Here is a 21,805-nt window from a genome sequence, read left to right on the forward strand (position 1 = left end):
CGAGGCAGCAAGGTGGGGCGACGTTGTCCAGCAAACTGACATTACGGTATGGAGCAGGGGGGTAGGCAGTCCAACAGAGGGCCCCTAGTTAGCAGAGGGATAGGGACCAGGAGGGGAAGGTTTTATTGAAAGCGAAAAAGGGAGTAGAGTGGGCCCCGGATGCTTTGGTGATACACCTGGGGGGCAATGAGTTGGGTAAGATAAAGTCCCTAGACCTCCTAAAGAGCATGAGGGTAAAACATCATTCCAAGGTTGGCATGTAGAGGGGCAAGGAGTGGGGCTGGTATCGAGATGGTTGCAGGAGACATTGGAGCGTCTCAGATGGTAGAGGTCGCTGGGTGGGGCTTCAGTCCCCAGCTAGCAGGGGACCTCGTGTGGCGGGAGGAGATGGTGAGCAAGGTATGTAGGGGGATTTCAGAGGGCCAGGCATACTCGCCAGTAAATAGGCCGCACACCTGGCGCCAGCTTGAGACGGCTGGGCCATACGGGAGGCGTGCCAAGCAAAAGGGAGTATGCGCATGATAGCTGGTCCCCAGGTTGAGAAAGGGGGGCCGACCACGCCCCCCGTGAGAAGGGGGTGCGGTTTGTTGCGGCGTAAAAGGTTGGGCCGAACACGCCCCCATGTGGTGGAAAGGGGGTGCAGCTTGCTGCGGCCTCCAAGGTGGGGCCGAGCACGCCCCCGTGAGGTATGATCATATGATAATGAGGTATGATCTATAATAATATGGAAATTCCTATATGTTATAATGAGAAGGTAATGTATCCCTTGTTTTAAGTTCTATATCAATGTCCAACATATGTCTGATATTGTTCCTTAATGAGTAGATGTTCTTCTCTTCTCTAGGTTGGACATTTAAATATTGTTCCCTTTACAAATGTAAAGATTTTACTTTAATAGTCTTAATTATAGGTACTTTAAATGGACATTTAGTTAATTGTGTGCTGAAAACTTGTAAGTGGTTTGAACCTGATACACTATGACTGAATGATTAATTATTAATTCTTTGTATAATTGTATTAAAATAATTTTTGTAGTGCGATATATGTCTAGTTACATGTGACAGCGAGTAATCGGCTTTGCTCTGTTTCAGTACCCGTGTCTCAGTGACCATTAATAGAGCAACTCCTTATGAGTTGTACCAAGATGATAATGTATCATTTTTCAATTATATACCACTGTCCAACATGTACCAGTTGATGCTCCTTAATGAGTAGTTCTCCTTTTCCATTCTGAGTCGAACATTTGAATATTAGTCCATTTACAAATGTAATATTAATAATTTATTAATCTTGATTAAGAGTGTCTCAAGCAAACGTAGTGTTTATTGTGTGGCTTTAGATAGTAAGTGATGTGGACCTGATGTAGTGTGATTACGTGATAATGTGACGTTAATAAAATACTAGTTATTAATTAATAATGTGATTATATTAAAACAGTTTCTATTACCATATGTATCAACTTGTATGTGAATATATATTGTTTATCAGTGCCTGATGTGATAAAAGTGCTGAAAATGCGAATGAACCCTGTGCAACTAATCAATCTGTGAATTAAATAATGTAAAAATCATAAAAAGAATCTTTAATTATTAATTATTTTTTACATGTACTATTATATTAAGGTTACTCAAAGAATGATATTTATTTAAAGAACACCTGAACCAAATATATAAATATATTGAAAAATAAGAAAAAAAAAGTGATATATATATATATATATATATACACACACACACACACACACACACACACACACACACACACACACACACACACACACACACACACACACACACACACACACACACACACACACACGTAAGATAAGATGAATCTATATATTTTGTCAGGCTGAGGCAGAGTGCTATATCTTAGTGGATTTTATCTCATTTTTGATTAATGTTTTGGTAGGTTGAAACATACCAAATAAATCTAAAGTACTATCTATTAATGACCTCACATAAAATTGATTATCTTGTTTTGATTAGTATGAAGATTATTATATCTACTTCAAGATTTCACACTATATCCAAAGAAGGGGCGATGAAATAAAGGAATTTAACCTTCCTTCTAGTGTATAACTTCTGATGTTGATAATCATCAAAAGACGCCAGGAAGGCCGCAAATGCTTATGACTCAGAATCATGCCCTATGAGGAGGGAGTATCCTGCCCCCCTGCCACCCCCTCAACAGACCCCGCCCCATTAGGGATGCTATCAGAAATTTCCCGGGCTGGTTTCCATCCCAGTCTGCCCCTGCTCAATGCTATACCTCTGTGTCCACCGAGTCAGAGACAGTTTAATCTGTACTGGGCCCCACATTTTCTGATGGCAGCACTGCATAGCATCGTATAGATAATAACTCTCCGCACATATATTGAGCCTAGCTGGAAAGTTGGACATATCAACCGTTACAGATCAGTTATTTTACTTAAAATAACTGAACAAATTAACATACATTGTACAAGTAACATTACTATTCACATACTGTGCCTTCTAATTGAATATTACAGCATACTGATTTACAACACTTACTGTATCCGTCACATTCAGCCCTGCATTCATATTCATACCAGTATCTCCCTCAGGATCAGCACTCATTCAATTACATACTCTGTGCTGATGTGAGTATTCCAATGATGTGATTGGCTACAGGAAAAAAAGTGGAGACGGGATTTTGCAGAGGAACAGGAATCCAGGATTCCAGAAAAACACTGCTCCCCTGCTGCATTGTTATATTGAAAAATTGCCCTGTTGTATCACTTGCAAATCTGGCTGAATATTTAATCTATGAATAGAGGTGCTATAATGACAGTATAAATTCATTTTGTTTTGCGGTGGAGTGCAAGATCCAGCGGAACAATAAATGAGAAGTTTTAATTCCTTATGGAACACTTGAGGCAAAATCTGACATTAGGGGAAATATTTTGCTGAATAGCTTTAAAAAAAAGTTTCTCTCATCTTTAGTTACAGGTTGTCCTCTCAATCTAGAATGACAGACACACAAGTTCACATTCGCAGACACATTGACAGGCACAGACAAATCCTGGCATAACAATGAGCCCAAAACCAGATACAGACTGAGCCATCCAGGACAAAAAACATGGCATAAAACACACATTGAGGCAGATAAACGAAGCCTGGCACAATCACACAATGACAAACAATCATTGTATCCTAAAGCTGAGGTCCATGTGACAAAACTGTATTGCCTCCTGCTGCACAATAATGCTATATATGTCATTGTGCACAAAGGGTAGGTCCAGGGCAGGATTAAGGTTTGTGGGGGCCCACGGCAACTAAATTGTGGGGGGGTCCCTTCAAGCCACATGGAGCCTACCAACTCCTCCTCCCCAAGCCATACAGAGCCTACCCCCCTGCCCAAGCCACACAGAGCCTAGCACCTGCTTCCCCAAGCCACACAGAACCCTACTGCCTCCATCCCTGCCCCCGATTACTCGACTCCAAATTCTAGCAGAGCTGCTCCCTAGTCCCTTCATCAGCGTGACGCTGATGAGGGGACTCGAGAGCCGCTCTGCACTGTATGCAGCAGGACGTGTGGGGGCCTCAAGGCGACCACCGGTCTTCCCCCCCCCGGCCCCCCCGTAATCCGGCATTGATTGGGTAGGCCCACAACGCCATCATTCCCATCATCAGGCCACAAGAACAGAGTCATCAAGGCCTTGTCCAATTCACAAGGCAGAAGCAGTATCAGGCAGGGTCGCATAGTCTCCTAGGACTCTCCTAAATTGGGGAGATAAAGGCACAGAGTGTAATACAGAATAATTTATGCCAACAAACTGATCCCCTTTAATCACTAAAAAACATGTATCCATGTGACTGCTAATAGACTATTGAATGTAACATCATATATACTATGCAGAATGCTAGAGCACCCCATAACGTTTTGTACACATTATTAGATTATTTATGGCAGTAGCGTGGCATTGTAAGAGGATCCTGGGTCTCAGGGCAACATCTCAGGCAGCAAGGACTAGAAGAAACACTAGCTGCTAATTAGAGGTTATGAGAGTGCTCAAGCACCCAGTTGCAGAAAAAAAGTATCAAGCCTTCATAGCCAGAACATAGTGCCCCTCACCCCCATACATCACTGGATCTGCGGAAAATAATCCATTACACCCCAACATGTAAAGCGCAACAGAATATGCTGGCACTATTTAGGTAGAGGTTAATCAATAAGTATACACATGGATATAATCCTGAGCCCTTCATTTACGTCACTTAAGAGTTGAATCATCTGCAGTTCTAAAAGTAACTGTGTTCCTGCAATATACTGAATGCTTAGAGAAAACATGTCCCTGCCTGTGTCCCTATTTCCCCATTTATAAAGCAAATTAAAGCACACTTTAAAAAAGGCCAGGCAAGCCAGTGAAGGAACGTGGATGATGCAGCCAAGGACAACTCAAGTGTATAATGGTTCCCAGTGTGTAGGATATAGCAACATGTGAAATGACGGCTCTGCTACGACAAAGTTAAATGCAGGAACATGAACTACCTACCTAGAGGCTAATACACTAAGGGGCTACACATTTAAGCGGCCCAATAAGGCACCCTTTGTTACAGAAATGGACTAATCTGGTCTTAGTTCATACCATGCATTTGCGATCATCTACTCCTGACAAATCCTCTTCAAATTCTTTTCCCACATCAAACTCCATGATGTAGTTTCTAAAAGTGCTCAGTGTTCTAATGACCATGTGCTCCCCATTCTGAACAATATCTTTGTCCGGCTTCAGCAAAGTGGCAATTTTCCGGATGGCGACATTGACATCTGTACAGGGAAGAAGAGAGGAAAGAATTTATTCTCCTTCACGAGAGACCCTTCAAAGCTTAATTGATTGCTCTTAGTAGTGACCTGTCCATGCAGGCTAGGTCATTTCTGGCTTACACCAACATTCTGATATAATCCCTGTATCCAAAATAATCACTGTGCAAAAAGAATGCTTTGTCCCAATGCACTTTACAGATGGCAAATTCCACTTACATGCATTATTATTCAGCTGTTCTTAGAAGTGCAAAGATTTTATTGCTTTATAACATCATGATTAGCTAAAATCATGCATTTGAGAGTCAGGCATTAGATGACAACTTGGGACATGCCGGCTATTGTGGGACTACATGTCCCTGCATGCCCTGCCTGCTGTATGTAAATAGAAAAGGGATTGGGGGGAAAAGGAGTAGGTCTTTCCTAATCACTGCAATTCATGGTATTACGAGCACAGTAGAAGTTTTTATAGTAATCTTATGTAAACTGCTACTTAGATATTTTAATAGGCTTTTTTTCAGTATGATTATTATTAATCAGTTATTTATATAGCGCACACATATTCCACAGCACTTTACAGAGAAGATTTGGCCACTCACATCAGTCCCTGCTCCAGTGGAGCTTACAATCTATATTCCCCATCACATGCACACACACATACACACTAGGGTTAATTTGTGTTGGGAGCCTATTAACCTACCAGTATATTTTTGGAGTGACAAGTTTGCACCATTAAGAAATGACAGCAGCAATTTTGGAAGATGTTACTGAAATGTTCCATGGGCATGGCGTAAATGGTTATGTGATGACCTACAGTAGTAGCTGTAGACTTATCACTGACAGGGAGTTGAAGCAATGTTTATATTATGGGAGATACCCTGCAATGTAATTAGGTCATTATCTCTATTGTTTCAGAATTAACAGATTTTCTGGTCTGTCAGATATTATACAGCATGGTTTTCAGCCTCCACTAATTTACATCAATGCGTTTCGTAATGTTATTTGAATATACAAAAAGTGCATAACAGCCAAGGAGTATATTTGGTGTTCAACGGGTGTTCAGTAGCTGACAAAAAACCCTCACTATAAATTATTATTATTATTATTATTATTAAATGCATACAGATGAAATATGAAACATACTGCATTGGAGAACAAGCTTAGCTATCAGTTTCTCCTACCTGTCTTCTACAGAGCCCCAACTGGGCCAGTTTAGGTGGGTCAGACCATATAAAAAAGGTTTTACCCTGCTTTCTCGACAGAGAACAAGAATTGTCCCATGGGTTGGAAAGTTGGAAGTTCTCTCTTTCCTTCCAGCGGTGAATGGTGTCATACGTGCCAGCGACATTGAATGGGTATTGTGAAAGGAAGGAAGGAAGAAGGGATAAGGGGCAGCCTAGCACTTTAGAAATGCTATAGGCACCGCTTGGAGCGTGGTCATGTTCCTACACTTTCTATCCCTATGAGATGAACAAGCCATAAGATCTCCACTTGATAATTGTTACGGTCTGGGGACAGTGTGAGATTACAATTGTGACCCTTAAAAGGAAAAAAAATAAAATAAATAAAGGTATATTTATATATATTATATATATATATATATATATATATATATGAAGAATGATGAATAATGATGAATACCGGTGCGCTCAAGGTGAATTACAGAAATTCTTAGTTGTGTGTTGTGATTTATGTTGCATTTCTTAACATAACCTTTAATGTTTAATTATTAATATACATAGATATTATATTCAAAACTATTTGTTCTGTCTGGTGGCACCATACCCTGTAATAAAAAATATAATGATGTGGCAAAAAAATAAATATATACGAGGGCTAACTGAAAAGTAATGAGACTTTTTTTTATTCAGAATCAGAGGACTCCACAGGCTCTGAACATTTTGCTTTTTCAAAGTAGCGTCCTTCACATTCAATACATTTTTTGCAGCATTTCAACAATGATTCTAAGACGTGCAATAGACAGTTTTGTGACATCACTTTTATTGTTGCAGCTGGGGCATTTTTCACTTCATCTGTTGAGAACTTCTTTCTGTGCAGTTGTTTTTTCAGGGTGGGGAATGCTCAGGAATCACAGGGCGCCAAGTCCGGGCTATATGGAGGGTGTTCCAGTGCTGTCACATTAATTTCAGTCCGTGCTGCCAAAGCAACAGCAGCAACATGTGATCGGGGATTGTCTTGGAGCAAAAACCACTGTTTCTTCAGCAAATGTGATTTTTACGTCCTCATGGCTCCACGCAAATGGGTTTTCAGGACATTTGCATAGTAGTCACCATTAATTGTCTGTCCACGGGGAACCCAGAGCTGTAGGATCATACCGTGTACATCAAAGAACATGCCAAACGGAATCACACAGAATTTTTTTGGGCGGAGGCGAATTCACATGTCTCCATACACTGGACTGTTTGGATTCCAGATCAGAACGACGAATCCACGATTCATCACACGTCACAATTGATGTCAGGAAATCGGGTATCCTCTCTGACATTCGAACAGTGTTCTTGCACGATTCAACTTGGCGTCGCTTCTGCTCCTCTGTGAGAATTCTGGGTACCCACCTGGCACACACGCGATGCATTTTCAGTTCCTTTGTCACAATATGCTGAACCCGTTCGAATGAGATGCCAAGTGAAGCCGAAAGTTTGTGTAAAGTTAACCTTCTGTAATTTTGCAACAACTCTGCAGCTTTGGCAATTTTGACATCTGTAACCGCAATGGATGGTCTACCAGAACGCGCTTAGTCAGTCACTCTTGTATTACCCTCTTTGATGTGCTTCCACCACCGAAATGCCGCAGCACGGCTAATTGTTTCTCCACCATATGCTTGCCGTAACAATTCTTCTCTGCTTTTTTCCAAGTTTAACAAAAAAATTCAAATCACACCACACATCTCTGACGTAATCTCACAGACACATCTTCCTCATCCGCCATGACGAAACGTTCGAAGATCTTCCACTCGCTGTGACCAAACAAAGACTATGGTAGTCCAACCGCAGGTTCACATACATGTATGTATGAGCTTCACAATAACCAGCATAGTGTTGCCACGTCTACCTATGGGCCAGAAAAACAGAGGCAGTCTCATTACTTTTCAATCAGCCATAAGTAACAATGGGGTCCATTTACTAAGCAGTGTTAGGAGACAGAACGAAAAGTGATAAGGTGCCAGCCAGTCAGCTCCCAACTGTCATCTCACAGGCTGTGTTTGAAAAATGACAGTTGGGAGCTGATTGGCTGGCACCTTATCACTTTTCACTCTGTCTCCTAACACTGCTTAGTAAATAGACCTCAATATTACTATACATTATGAATAGGCAATAGGGGTCTTCACATCAGTGGTTAAATAATTAATTCTCTGCAGGACAATCCTTTCCAGTTAAAATTTAAGGTGGAACACTACCTCAATGAGCTCCATAGCAAAGCAATGCAGCCCATCCTCCAGCAGCCATCTTTGAGCATGCACATACCCTGAAGCCCTGCTTTGGCAAGCCCATCTGGCTGGGCCATTTACAATATGTAGCACTCAGCAAGTGTGCAAACTGCACAATTGTGGAGCGAACGTGTAATAAGACAAGTGGCGCAGGCCTGGAAAAGTTTTATTTTTTTGTGAGCAGAAGCAGTATATTTAAGGAGTTGTGCACCCACAGTTGCTGTAAAAGGCATAGGGCCAGTGCAAGGTTTCTGGGCACCTTGGCAAAGCTTCACCCTACCATCCCTGCTCCCCCAATATACTCTTCTCAGCCATATACAGTACATAAAACTTCACCCACATGCTTCTGACCAAGTCTTGAGAACAATATTTGACTGTGCAATGTGGACAGTGGTTTCCAATGGACATTTCCTTGTGCCCTGGTGATCAGTCCGACACAGATTAGTTGTACTTTGTTTCACTGGCCCTAATATGAGGGCAGCTACTAAACACTAATTTGCAGAAGGAGATTGAACAGAGGAGGGAGGAGAGTTATCTTGAAGATATGCCAGGAATAAAGAGCACCACTGTCACAGTGCTCCGGACACCGGCTTGTACTTACCGGGTTCGGCAGCACTGGAACCTCCGGCAGCGTGCAGAGTCCCCTCGCCCGCTGCCGTGACATCACCTCCAGGTCTCCCTCTCCAGTGCAGGCAGCCGCGGCTCTCCTAGGAGCACGCACGCTGACCTGAAAATAATTTAAATAATTGGGACTTCTCCCTATTAGAGGGAGTCTCTAGCACCAGTGCCAGAGTATAGGCTCATTCACCATACTCCAGCGTTCCTGTGATACTCTGTTACCCGATTCTGACCTTGGCTTCGTTTGTAACCCTGATTTCGCCTGACCCCTGGTACTGAGCTTCCGCACCTATACAGATTCCGAATCCAACAGGCTGTCATGGATTCCTGAACCAGAGTTCAATCCAGTTCGAAGTCCAGGCAGCAAGCTTCCCTTCAGAGAGGACAAAAGTGGCTTATATAATCTCGCTATTGTCAGGTCAGGCATTGGCTTGGGCCTTTCCATTGTGGGAGAGGAATGATCTGCTATTCAACAGCACTGAATTCCTGAGAACTTTTCGGAAGGTCTTTGATGAGCCTGGAAGGGTATCCTCTGCAGGGTCGGACATTTTACAGCTGAAACAGGGAAATCAATCTGCAGGACACTATGCCGTGCAGTTTCGAACCCTTGCTTCTGAGTTGGGGTGGAACAACGAAGCCCTGGTTGCCGCCTTTATGCAGGGTCTGTCCGATCAAATTAAAGATGTCCTTGCATCTAGGGAATTGCCGACTTCTTTGGACGATTTTGTCTCCTTGTATATCCAAGTAGATCTTCGCAAAACAGAGAGAGAACACGTGAAAAGGAACACAGTCTCGCCGCTTCACCTTTAAGTTTGCTCCACGTTTCACGGCACCTACTGAGCCCCTAGAGAAACCCATGCAAATTGGGAAATCTCGCCTTCCTGCCGCAGAAAGGGATAGGAGGTTTAAAAATAAACTTTGTACTGTGGCGAACCAGGTCATCTTCTCTCTGGCTGTCCAAAGCGTCCGGGAAACGAGAAGGCCTAACTGATCAAGGGGTGGTCAGGTTAGGTGCATTCCAAAACACCCCAAAAAACAGTGTTACATCCCAGTTTTCCATTGATTTAACTCCGATTGTGGGAAATTCTTCCGAAACCACCAAGGCCTTCTTAGATTCAGGTGCCGATGGAAATTTTATTACGGCTAAGAAAGTTCAAGAGTTAAGGATTGCAAGTATGCCGCTGCAAAAACCCCTTTGCATTATTGGAGTGGATGGGAATAAACTTCCTATGGCTAGCATTCACTCAGACGAGAGAAGTCACCATGCAAATAGGTGCCCTTCATTGAGAATTGATAACATTCTATATTCTCCCGTCAGCCGAGAGTCTGATCATTCTAGGTCTTCCTTGGCTCCACAAGCATGCTCCTGTTCTAGATTGGAAGGATCCTCAAATTCTGTCACGGGGGTCTCAATGCCGTGGGTCCCGTTTATCATCTGTTAAACCTCCACACCGTGTCATTCAAAGTTCAGTTGTCTCTCCAGAGGACCAACTTCCAGTCCCATATCAATCCTTTAGAGACATGAGGGGAAGATACTGCCCCGTGGAAGAATTTTCCCCCTTTCGCTTCCAGAGTCCCAGGCTGTTACCGAATACGTTAAGGAAAATCTGGAGCATGGCTTTATCAGGGAGTCTAAATCACCTGCCAGAGCTGGTCTGTTCTTTTTCAAGAAGAAAGATGGAGGCTTGAGACCATGTATCGATTACCAGAGCCTGAATGCAATCACCATTAAGCACCAGTACCCCCTACCGCTGATTTCTGAACTTTTTGACCGAATAAAAGGGGCATAGATTTTCACTAAGCTGGATCTCCGTGGGGCCTACAACCCAATTAGAATTCGGTCTGGGGACGAGTGGAAGACGGCCTTAAATACTCTTGGCGGCCACTACGAGTACTTAGTCATGCCCTTCGGATTAAGCAATGCCCCAGCAGTTTTCCAGAAGTACATGAATCATATATTCCGGGACTTGTTGTATAAATATGTAGTGGTATACCTGGACAATATCCTATTATTTTCTGAGGATATAGCAAGTCATCGTCAACATGTTTGTGAGGTACTGTCACAGCTCCGGGTTAATCAGCTTTTCTGCAAACTGGAGAAATGCTCTTTTGAGCAAAATGAACGAACATTTCTGGGGTACATCATTTCGGGTTCCTGCCTTCAAACGGACCCAAAGAAGCTTGCCGCTATTGTCAATTGGTCCTGTCCAGTTGGGTTGAAAGCTATACAACGCTTCCTGGGTTTTTGCAATTTCTACCGCCAGTTCATCAGGAACTACTTCCATCACTGCTCTTACCAGAAAGAGTCAGGACACTCGTGTGTGGTCAACTGAGGCAGAGGAAGCTTTCGTTCATTTGAAACAGCACTTCCTTTCAGCACCCATCCTGAGGCAACCTAATTGTGACCAACCTTTTTTTTTTGGAGGTGGACGCTTCCACAGTTGGTGTTGGGGCATTCCTGTCGCAGAAAGATAAAGAAAATAAATGGTACGCCTGTGGGTTCTTTTCCCGAAAGTTCTCTGCATCAGAGAGAAACTATGCTGTTGGTGATAAAAAACTACTTGCCATTAAATTGGCTCTACAAGAATGGCGATACTTGTTTGAAGGAGCTAAATTTCCAGTAACAGTCTATACCAATCACAAGAATTTGACGTACCTCAGGACAGCTCACTGTCTAAATTATCGTCAGTGCAGATGGTCTTTATTCTTCGATCGATTTAACCTAGTGATTACTTACCGGCCAGGCAATAAAAAAATCAAAGCCGATGCCCTGTCTCGAGCATTTAGTTCTGCTGAAATGGAAGAAGTAAGGAAGACAAGGCCATTCTAAACCCTGCTTGTTTCATAGCAGTCACCAATAAGGTCAAGATTCCCCTGGGAAAAACATTCAGAACACCAGAACTCGGGCCTAAATTGCTTGAGTGGGCACATTCATCACGTTTCAGTGGGCATGCAGGAGTGAGAAAAACCTTGGAGCTGATCCTCAGGAGGTACTGGTGGCCGTCGATCCATCAGGATGTAAAGGACTTCATGGCAGCATGCCACATCTGTGCTCAGCACAAGGTTCCACCACACTCTCCATCAGGTTCCCTGTTGCCACTAGCAGTGCCTGATAGTCCTTGGATTCACATTTCTATGGACTTTGTGACTCATCTGCCTTCATGTCAAGGGTTCAACACAATTTTGGTGGTGGTGGTGGATAGATTCTCCAAACCTGCTCACTTTATTCCTTTAAGAGGTCTACCTTCAGCACAAAAACTGGCGGAAGTGTTCATAAAAGAAATCTTTAAGTCCCCGGTGCCCACTGCCGTGACGTCACCTCCAGGTCTCCCTCTCCAGTGCAGGCGGCCGCGGCTCTCCTAGGAGCGCGCGCGCCGACCTGACAATAATTTAAAGGGATAGGTGCGGCAAACATGTAGTCACATTTGGCGCAAGAATTAGACTTCTCCCTATAAGAGGGAGTCTCTGGCACCAGACAGGTGCCAGAGTATAGGCTCATTCACCATACTCCAGCGTTACTGTTATACTCAGTTACCTGATTCTGACCTTGGCTTAGTTTGTGACCCTGTTTTCTCCTGACCCCTGGTACTGCATCCGATATCTGTTTTTGACTTCGGCTATTTCCTTTGACCTGCTTTCGCCTGCTCCCTGGTACAGTCTAGTCCGTTTGGTTCTGACCTGGCCTCTCGGCTACGCTATAAGTCTTCTCCACTGTGTCCAGAATTTACCAGCACCTGTATAAAGGGAACCTATCCTGAGGGCTGCGACCTGTGTGTCGGACGCAGCAAAGTCCATACCTTCTTGCGAGGGTCCCTGGTGAATACCTCTGGCACATTAGACTCCGCGCCTCAGGCATAGGTCTAGCCAACTCCCTAAATATGGGCCGCATCCATAATCCATCCGTGAGTTGTGCAACCACACAGTAATTCCCTCATGTCATAATATGCCATGAAGCAGTGTCCCCCCCATATGCTTCATAGCACTACCCCAATACGTGATGTAGTTACTAATATGCCCGTCGCCGGGATGCCAGCTCTCGAAATCCCCACTGCCGGCCAGAAGATCGACGCCGGAATCCCGACAGTAGTGGAGATGCAGACGCCAGAATCCTGACAGCCTGCATTCCGATCTTAACTATAGCGGGGCCGGCAAGGACATAGCCGCGGGGTGTGGGGGGGGGGGGGGAGAGTTAGGTTTAGGCATGGGGGATAGGGTTAGGCACTAAGGGGGGGGGGGGAGAAGGTTAGGTTCAGGCACTAATGGGGAGGGTTACCATACTTACCGAACCCCTGCCGGGATACTGAGCACTGGAATGCTGCTGTCTGTATATTGTCAGCTGGCATCCCAAACGTCGGTATTTCATACCCAACACCCCCCCCAATACATATGTATTAGGTGGGGGCAGTGACGCGTTTCATGATTTGCCACATTCATCCGCCCTATCGGTTCTCATAAAGCTCTCCTCACACAGTACCAGAGTCATCCCTAGGCATAGGCAAACTAAGCAAATGCCTAGGGAAATTGTAATGCCAAGGGGAATCCAAACCCACCTAGGGCCGGCGGAGGTTTGGGGCAGGCACTGAGGCATGGGGGCTCCTCTCCTGCTGCCGTCAGGGGCAGCTGCCACTGCTGCTGTGCAGCATCCACTGTTTGCTGCTGCTGGGCCTGATTGGAGCTGTCAGTTGAGCTCCAATCGGGCCTGGCAGCAGCAAACAGTGAGGGGGCAGGCAGTGGCCAAGAAAATCCAGCAGCAGTTGCAGGGACGGGGCACCTGGATGGCAGGGCTGTACTAGTGATTAGGCCGCAGTGATCGGAGCTCTCAGCTCGGGCAGCAGCTGCAGCAGACAGCTCACAGCCATCAACGACGGGCTACCAGTGCGAGAGCAAGCAGTTCCAGGGAGGCTGGAGCAGAGTAGTAGACTCTGCATAGTGGGGGCAGTGGGCATGAACCAAAATGGCCACTGTTCTCTGGAGGAGGGCTGCTGCACATGCCCAGAGCAGCAGCTCCTCCACCCATGGGTCTTTGCGGAGTCCAGCAGGCTGAGCCTGCACTGACTCTCTGCAGCCTGCCTGCGCCATCCCCCATAAAGCACAATGAGGATGACTCAGCAGGAGCTACAAAACAGCAGGGGTGGACGCACAGTCAACCAGACTGCAAGTGTGGATACCAAAGTTCAGATCAGGAATCCTGTAAGAGACAATAAAGGAAAGCCCCCAACAGATATTATGAGGAGTTTGCTTCCCGGATATTTTGAGGTTCACAGAAATTGATATTTGCAAACTCAAGTAGCTAATGGGAAGGATGGAAGTCAACAAAGAAAATAGATCATATAATTGGAGGTGCTACCTGTGGAGACCATTGATATATACACAAAGAAGAAATACAGGTGCACAACTCCAAATTAACTGATTATATATAAATAAATACATTTTGCAGTAAATACAATAGAGGTATTTGGCATAATCTTGGCCAAGCTTATGGGCCTGCCCACCATATCCGGGTAACCTCTTGTCGGGCAGGTCCCTAACATACTAAGGCTCAAATCCAGAGTGCAGGACACCCCCAAACTAGCCCAGCCAATCCACCCCAAAGCACCGCTCTAATAAGAAAAGTGAAGTGTTAAGAGTAGCCGCTGGCCGCATATAAAGCATAAAAATAAAAAAGTGTATACATCTGGTATACATCCTGTATACATCTGGTCACTAATATACATTGTCCCCAGGAGGTCCAATCTGGTGACGTCATGACGCATATGCAGCCTAGTATGAATCACTGTGAAGTGTGTCACAGCATTGTGTGGACGCACAGTACTTAGCTCCCAGGTGTACCATGATTACCTGCAGTTACCACCATTGTATTACCACTGTTGCCGTTATCTTTAACCAGGATACTGGGTTTATTGATATCTGTGTGGTCTAACACCCACTTTCACATCCGCTGTTACTTATTGCAGTGACTTGTGGAGAGGTAAATGGCTGGGGAGGCACTGGCTAGTATCAGAGTCAGATTCACACATACATATATGAACCGGAGGGTACATGTGGGCATTGTACAAAAGGTGCAGCAGTACATAGTGCTGGAAATTGGTGTGTTTTGATCAAGGATGTGCGGAAAAGGTAGACAGGGGAGGCAGTGCCTCACCTGCCATACACTTTTTACTCCAGAGTTTTGACTATAAAATGATTACAATAATACAAAAAAGATAAATATAATAGTTTCTTCAAGTTTTTCTTATATTTTTTTATAGTCAAAACTCTGGAGTATACCTAAATATGACAGGAAAGGCTCTGCCTCACCTGACCGCACATCACAGATTTAGGGCACCCCAAGGTTCCACCGATCGGTTATATCAATACTTATTATGGTTTTGTTACCAATTGTAAAGCGCAACCTGGCTCTATATAAATTACTGGTAATAAATAAAATTGTTGTACTTGCTCTGTGCTGCAGGTAGTTCTGTCACTGCTGAATGTCATGCACATGTACCATTTCTTTTTCAACAACCAAAAGACAATTATAGTGTACATGTCACCTGCACACAGTAGAGGCAGCTATTTTGGTGGATAAATGTAGCCTATCAATTCACTGACAACCAGAAGATGCAACACGGGAGGGAGCTGTTCAAAATAAATCAGCCGGCCTTGGTGGACCAAATAGTGGATTTGGGGACTGGAACATGTACTTTTTGGTTTTTTTTTTTTTTTTTAACATCCCGCCACAGCTGGATAATGGGTGGAGAGGGGAAGTGTGGGCAGGTGACTACATAAATCAGTAACTTCCTATCTATTACGAGTTACAAAGAACCTAGGATGCTTGCACAGCCCTGGCTTTTGCCAATGATGATGCCTTGGGTCATGGATGGGAGACCGCTGTCAAAAAAGGACCTGGGACTCCTCTGGGTAGCTATGAGATTACCTCACGGGATTATTAATCAGTATCATCTCAGGGATGTGACCTAGATAATTGATAAGGTGCATTTTGATGCAGGCTGCATGACAGATGCTTCCACTGTGTTAAATTGGCAGGTTCGCTTTAAGATTACATAATTCATCTTCCACCTTTTCTCAAACACTTTGAAGATGGCAGTGTCAGGATTTTTCATTTTAAACCCAATTATTGCCACCTATTCAAGAGTATCCGATTAATGTCAACATTACCCAGTCTCACTTTAAACATCGTTACAACAGCTACTCTATATTCTTGACAGGGTGAAAGCATTTTCTTCTTAGAGGATTTAGCTCATTAAAATGAATTTCTGGAAGTACGTGTATATGCTTTAGGGAAGAGAGAAATGTATAGGAGAGGTCTGGATAATGAAGCAATATGCAGCATCAGCCCGAATGACATCTTCCTTTCCCGTAACGGAATAGATGTTGCAGCCCCTGTAATGCACAAGCATTTATTTGCTCAGCTCCCATATCATATACAGGCCCAACTTATCACCTTCTATGGTAGCTGAAGGGTGAAGGCCAAATGTAAGAAGTTGACCATGGAACACAGACAAAGTAGCTAACGTATAAGGTTAATGTAGGACACTTTTGCTGTGCGAGGACAGTTCACAGGGGACAGCTGCTAACACTTTTCACTGCTAAAGTGTAAGTCTTATAAAAAATATATGTAGTTCTTAAGTCCCAAATCAGGAATTATAAATTGGTAGGTTCATATGGGGCATGTTTGGGCCCCACATTCATATACTAATCTTAATTATAGTATTCATTTTCACATCATTATACAATATATATAGCAGTTGATATCATACAGCACTGTGCTACTCCTACACAACGGAGCATATTTACTAATTATCTACTGATAGCGCATCCGCTAGTGGGGAGTGATCCTACGGATTCCTCTCCTGGAGGTATTCGATCAGAAGGTCAACAGTAATCATTAGAATGTCAACATGGTACAAACTGTCGACAGGTACCATGTCGACAGTCTCAGAATGTCATGTTCACAATGTCGACATCTGAACTGTCGCCATGTGAAATGTCGTCAGTCTGAGGATGCCAGCAGTAAAAGCTAATGCGCTGCCTGGAGGGTTAGAGTTAGGGCTGCAGAGGGAAGGTTAGGTTGGGCACTACTAGGGGAAGGGTTAGGGATTAGGGATAGTGGGAAAAATACTCACCAGCATGCCGCTGATGAAATATCAACCCCGTAACTGATCCTCACATGACCGCCGGGACCTGGAGGAATATGCTGGAGACACTGCAGCCACCAGGACAAGGTAATGCTGGGAACACACCCAACAGATATATCTGCAGATGATGGTTGTTCACACACACTGAACGACCATCATCTGTCATCTGGGCGGGGGCGTAACACTGAACAACCATCATCTGTCAACTGGACGGGGGTGTATCACCCCCCCCCCCCCCATGGCCTCTGATGCAAGTGTAGGGGCAGCTGGCTGTCCGCCTATATACACAGCACGATGCTCCAATATACCTGCAGATATATTGGGCATCGGGTGTGAAGTTAGCTGACGCGATATGTCTAAATTATGTCTTTCACAGACATATTCCTGGTACACACTGGCCAACGCACATGATATATATTAGCTGATCAATTGATTGGCCAGTGTCTACCCAGCATAGGACACCTCTAGACCACCAGGAACTGTTTGTCTACAGATCATTATGTCAACACATCATCCATGTAAACATGATGAATGTTGACATGTTGCATGACGACAGTTCTACCACGTCGACATGACAACTATCGACCAATCATACCCGACACATTTCCCAGTACTTTTTGCAAAGTACTGCCTCCAGGGTACAATGGTGTTAGCCATCAGGGCCAAGCTCCGGAATGAGGCAAGAAAGCAGCCCCCATGGAAGGATACTACTAATTTGTGGACAACCCCCGGGTGCTTTTTGTGGAATATCCCAGAAATAATAATAAATAGGCCCAATAGGCACATATGCAGATTATAAGGTCAGATCACAATGGTTCTTAGGGGCCTATTACGTAGCAATAATGTAAAAACAGCAGTTTCCACATGATGTAATTATCAGGCTTATTTGAGAAATACCTTACTCAGGAGAGATCTGACATACCGCCTGTGCTAAGCCGGGTACACACTTGTACAATCACACTTTCAATTTTGAAATCACTTACGATGAGAACTTCCGATCTCAGTGCCAATAAGCGCATCCACACACATACAAAATAACTTGCGATCTTTGACCCCATCTGTATAAAATATCTGCTGAAAAGACACAAACAGCGGCGTTGCTGCAGGAGGAGTACGGGCAGGGCCTTGGACAGAAAGGTCGGCAGAGCGCACACACTACACTTTTTGGCCAATATTGTACCATCGAATCGAATGAAAATTAAACTGCACATAAAACCTGATCCATCGATGAGACAATTTTTCTTCTGCGGCCAATAACATATCGCATGAATGGGTTGGGAATCGAAAGAACGGGCCGACGATTGTACAGGTGTGTACCCAGCTTTAGGCAGTAACTGTGCAGACCACAGTGCCCATTATTCTCAGTCAGGGTAGCGGTAAGGACCAATTTACCAATCTCTGAAAAGCTTTGTTGATCTTCAGATGAGGTTAGCTGCTGTAGCCTATGGACCACAATATTGCTTCTAGGGCAGCATGACTGTGCCCATGTGTAGTACAAATAGCTTCTTCACTGCTGCAATAAGCAAGCAGTGAAGGAGACAATAATAGGGCAAAGGTATGGTTGGAACCGTCTCCTATCAGAAGCGCTGTCCCATCATCATCATGACTTCAAATGTCGCCACAAATAGTGCGGGACAAAAAATGTGGGCAATACAAAATTTACCCCATAAAGGTAATATATTCAAACTAGGGATGTGCAGGCTCGGTTCTACTCGGTTCCGTTCGGTTCTTTTTACCGGATCTTATTGGGTTTCAGCTGTCACGAGTTTTGGATAGCCAATAAGATTCGGTAAAAAGAACCGAACGGAACCGAGTAGAACCGAGCCTGCACATCCCTAATTCAAACTAAGCATTCAGTAAGAGCGTTACTATAGCAGAACTATTATTTACATATAGACCGCTAATGTTAACATTATCCAGTCTCCAATTTATAAAAAAAAATAAAAAATACCCAATGCTGGCGATTTGTGAACCATTAAGCAGCATGCAATGTGCTATAGTGGCACTTACGAAGGCAAAGCAGGAAACAAGAGGTTTTATCATCTCGGCCGCCGGAGTGGTGGAGAGAAAACTCCCTCATCAGGTGACCCACTGCGCATCTGTCCCTTACCTCCTGGCCGGCCCCCTCTGCACATGCGTGAGATCTCGTGCGCAGCCAGAGATCCCCAGGAATGTCGCCGCAGGTTAGTACACATTCTGCCAGAACGCGGAAAAATTATAAGTCACAAAAGTACGATTACAGTTTAAGAACTTCAAGATGGTTTTCCGTTGTCATACAATATTATGGCGAAGGCAAAATTGTTATACGTTTGCAGACAACGTGCAGAAAAGTGATTTTTCTCTATGTTATCTGCTTTCATACATACAGAGGTTCAATGTAAGTGGCAAACAGCGCTGGTTATATCGCATTGGCCACCTCTTCTTACATCTCCCCTCTCCCCCCCACATTATTTATGCCTTTTGAAACATGCAAGCGCGGTCCATGAGTCTCCCATACATGCCACATAAATGGTAGGGAAATTATTTTCGCAATTTAAGGATCAGGCCATAATTTGTTAAACACATTTGTTAATGTGAATATTAATTTGCTTAGCTGTATGCTTGCATGTGTGCTCACGTGTTCTGGTCTGTGCACGCACAAAAGGTGTGATTGATTACGCTTCTGTGTGAACAAAGACCGTTTCCTTGCGCTAGTGCGACAAACAGCTACAAACACAAGAACAGACACAATTTTCACAAACTCTCTCGCTATCAATGATCATTTCAGATTTGGTAGTATGGAAGGTAAACTACCTGCATTCTGGCATTATAAGCGGAGTTCTATGGATACATTGTACAAGACAGTGCGCAGGGTTAAGTGCTAGATAATGACATCACTAAGTGCCTTTGTCTAAGGGTCTCTGACACAAGTGAGTGTGATATTAAATATCAATTTAATTGCTTGATGTACATCACTGACATAACAAATGCAATGCTATAATATCACACGCGTAATATATTTCAATGTATTTACTTAAACACAGTAACAAAAAGTTTATAAATATACATAAACCAGGAACATGTGGTCCTCATGTTACCAATGCTCCCAGCCACATCTGTTGGCAGGATATTTTTATCAACCTCTCCAAGAAGAACGGAAACAATACAACACATGTAAAAGTGGACTTTACGCACTTCGGTACAGGATGTTGTCCTAATTTATTGCAGTAATACATAATGCAAATTAAATGTCTGTGGATAAACATGAAAAAAAAACATATGTAAAAGACTATCCTGTATGCAAGAAATAAAACAAACAAAAACAACAAAAAGAGATTGCAACCAAAGATCTGTGTGCTTATCCCAGTGACATTAGAGCACTGGTGAAATATGAGAGCTGTGGGCGAACCAGGAATTGGAATTTCAGATTAAGAAAAGACATTCCTGCGGCTGTCTGCCTTATGAAGCCCTAATGCTGGCAGACAGCAGTGTCTATTATTCAGAAGAAATGTGTGTAAAGGGTCTATCCCTGTAACAATGAATGAGGCAGTATATTGATCCAGAGAAAACCCTTAACCATGTTTCTGAGTACACACAATGGCCACATCAGCCTAAGAAGACTCACCAAGCGCCCTAAGATATTCCTCAAAATTCTCATTGCTGTGCATTTTCCAGTAGCCGTTGAAATCAGTCGTCATGATTGCTGGGCTGTAGTAAGGCGGATGAGGTGCTTGTTGCTGAGACTGGAGATTAGAGTGTGTGTTCCAGCTCTGCGGTGACTGCTAGTCCTTTATGGGTTACTAAAACCCTTCTGTTAACTGAGCCCCTCCTAATTCTATCAAAATGCTACAAGTTACCTCCCATCCACTGGATATTTTAGAATCAGCAGAAATGCCTGCTCTCTGCACAGTCTGTTACACTCAGCTTATTAAGCATTGTAGTTGACCAATATTATATCAGATGTTTTCCTGGGGTTTAAAATATCTGGGTTATTCAAGACAAAAACAAGTACATTATTATGAACACGTGTTGCTTCTTAGAACAGAATATGCCATTATTACCTTATGCACCCGCTGTACAATCCTCTGCTCTTGAACTTTAAATTTAATCAACTATTGTAATTAATTAATTGATTAATGATCTAACACCCTTTATATGTCAATGATGAATAAAGTGGGAACTGTGTGGAATGGGTCCTGTTAGATGTCAGATTTGTCTTGGAGCATATGTGAAGCCATGTTGATGCATTACATACACACCTAAAATGTCTCTTTGTTCATCTATTTTTCTTTACAACATACCAGGAACAGGTTGGAGAATGAGGACGTATTTTCTTCATACTTGGATGCAGCAGAGAAAGGAAGACATCAGTCTTGATGAGCCCTACAGCAGCTACATGCTGTTCAGCACTGGCAATAAACAAAGTAGGGAGAAGTTATATGGAGGCTCTGAAAGTGTAGTAGATGAAGATGAGTCTTATACCGCTTTTATACCTAAATTTTGGGTCTGACCCGGAGGTTGGATCAGGGTTCCAAACCGGATCAAACCCGGAATTTAGCCAGCGCCGACACAGGATATTTCTGAGTCGGCGCCGTTCACACCAGAGCCGGGTCTGCAGTGACCCAGCCCTTCCGGCGTGGAAGTGGACGCTTGGAGATTATGTCATATCCAAGCGCCACTGAAGCCGGCTGCAGGTCATTGTGACCCGGATCGCGGCATTTACACTGCAGGGTTTCAGGGGTTATTCCCATGTTAAACCCTGCTAGTTACCTGGGTTGGAATGCCGGGTCACTCCACCTGGTAATCCAACCCTGTCCCCTTTTACACCAAGGAGCTA

General features: G+C 43.9%; 1 protein-coding gene across 1 annotated transcript in view; it reads right to left on the reverse strand.

Annotated features, from left to right (window-relative positions):
- RBP1 (retinol binding protein 1) overlaps positions 1 to 20,909 on the reverse strand; it is a 46,171-nt gene extending 25,262 nt beyond the window's left edge. Inside the window, exons 1-2 of the mRNA XM_088466823.1 lie at positions 20,594 to 20,909; positions 4,613 to 4,791 (exon numbers count right to left, since the gene is read on the reverse strand). Of these exons, the coding sequence (XP_088322949.1) occupies positions 4,613 to 4,791; positions 20,594 to 20,666 (252 nt within the window). The 5' untranslated portion in view covers positions 20,667 to 20,909. The remainder of the gene's footprint in view (positions 1 to 4,612; positions 4,792 to 20,593) is intronic.
- Between the last annotated feature and the right edge of the window lie 896 nt (positions 20,910 to 21,805).

The sequence above is a fragment of the Taudactylus pleione genome, unplaced genomic scaffold (genome assembly GCF_031769625.1).
Source record: "Taudactylus pleione unplaced genomic scaffold, aTauple2 ptg000066l, whole genome shotgun sequence".
NCBI classification, from domain to species: domain Eukaryota; kingdom Metazoa; phylum Chordata; class Amphibia; order Anura; family Myobatrachidae; genus Taudactylus; species Taudactylus pleione.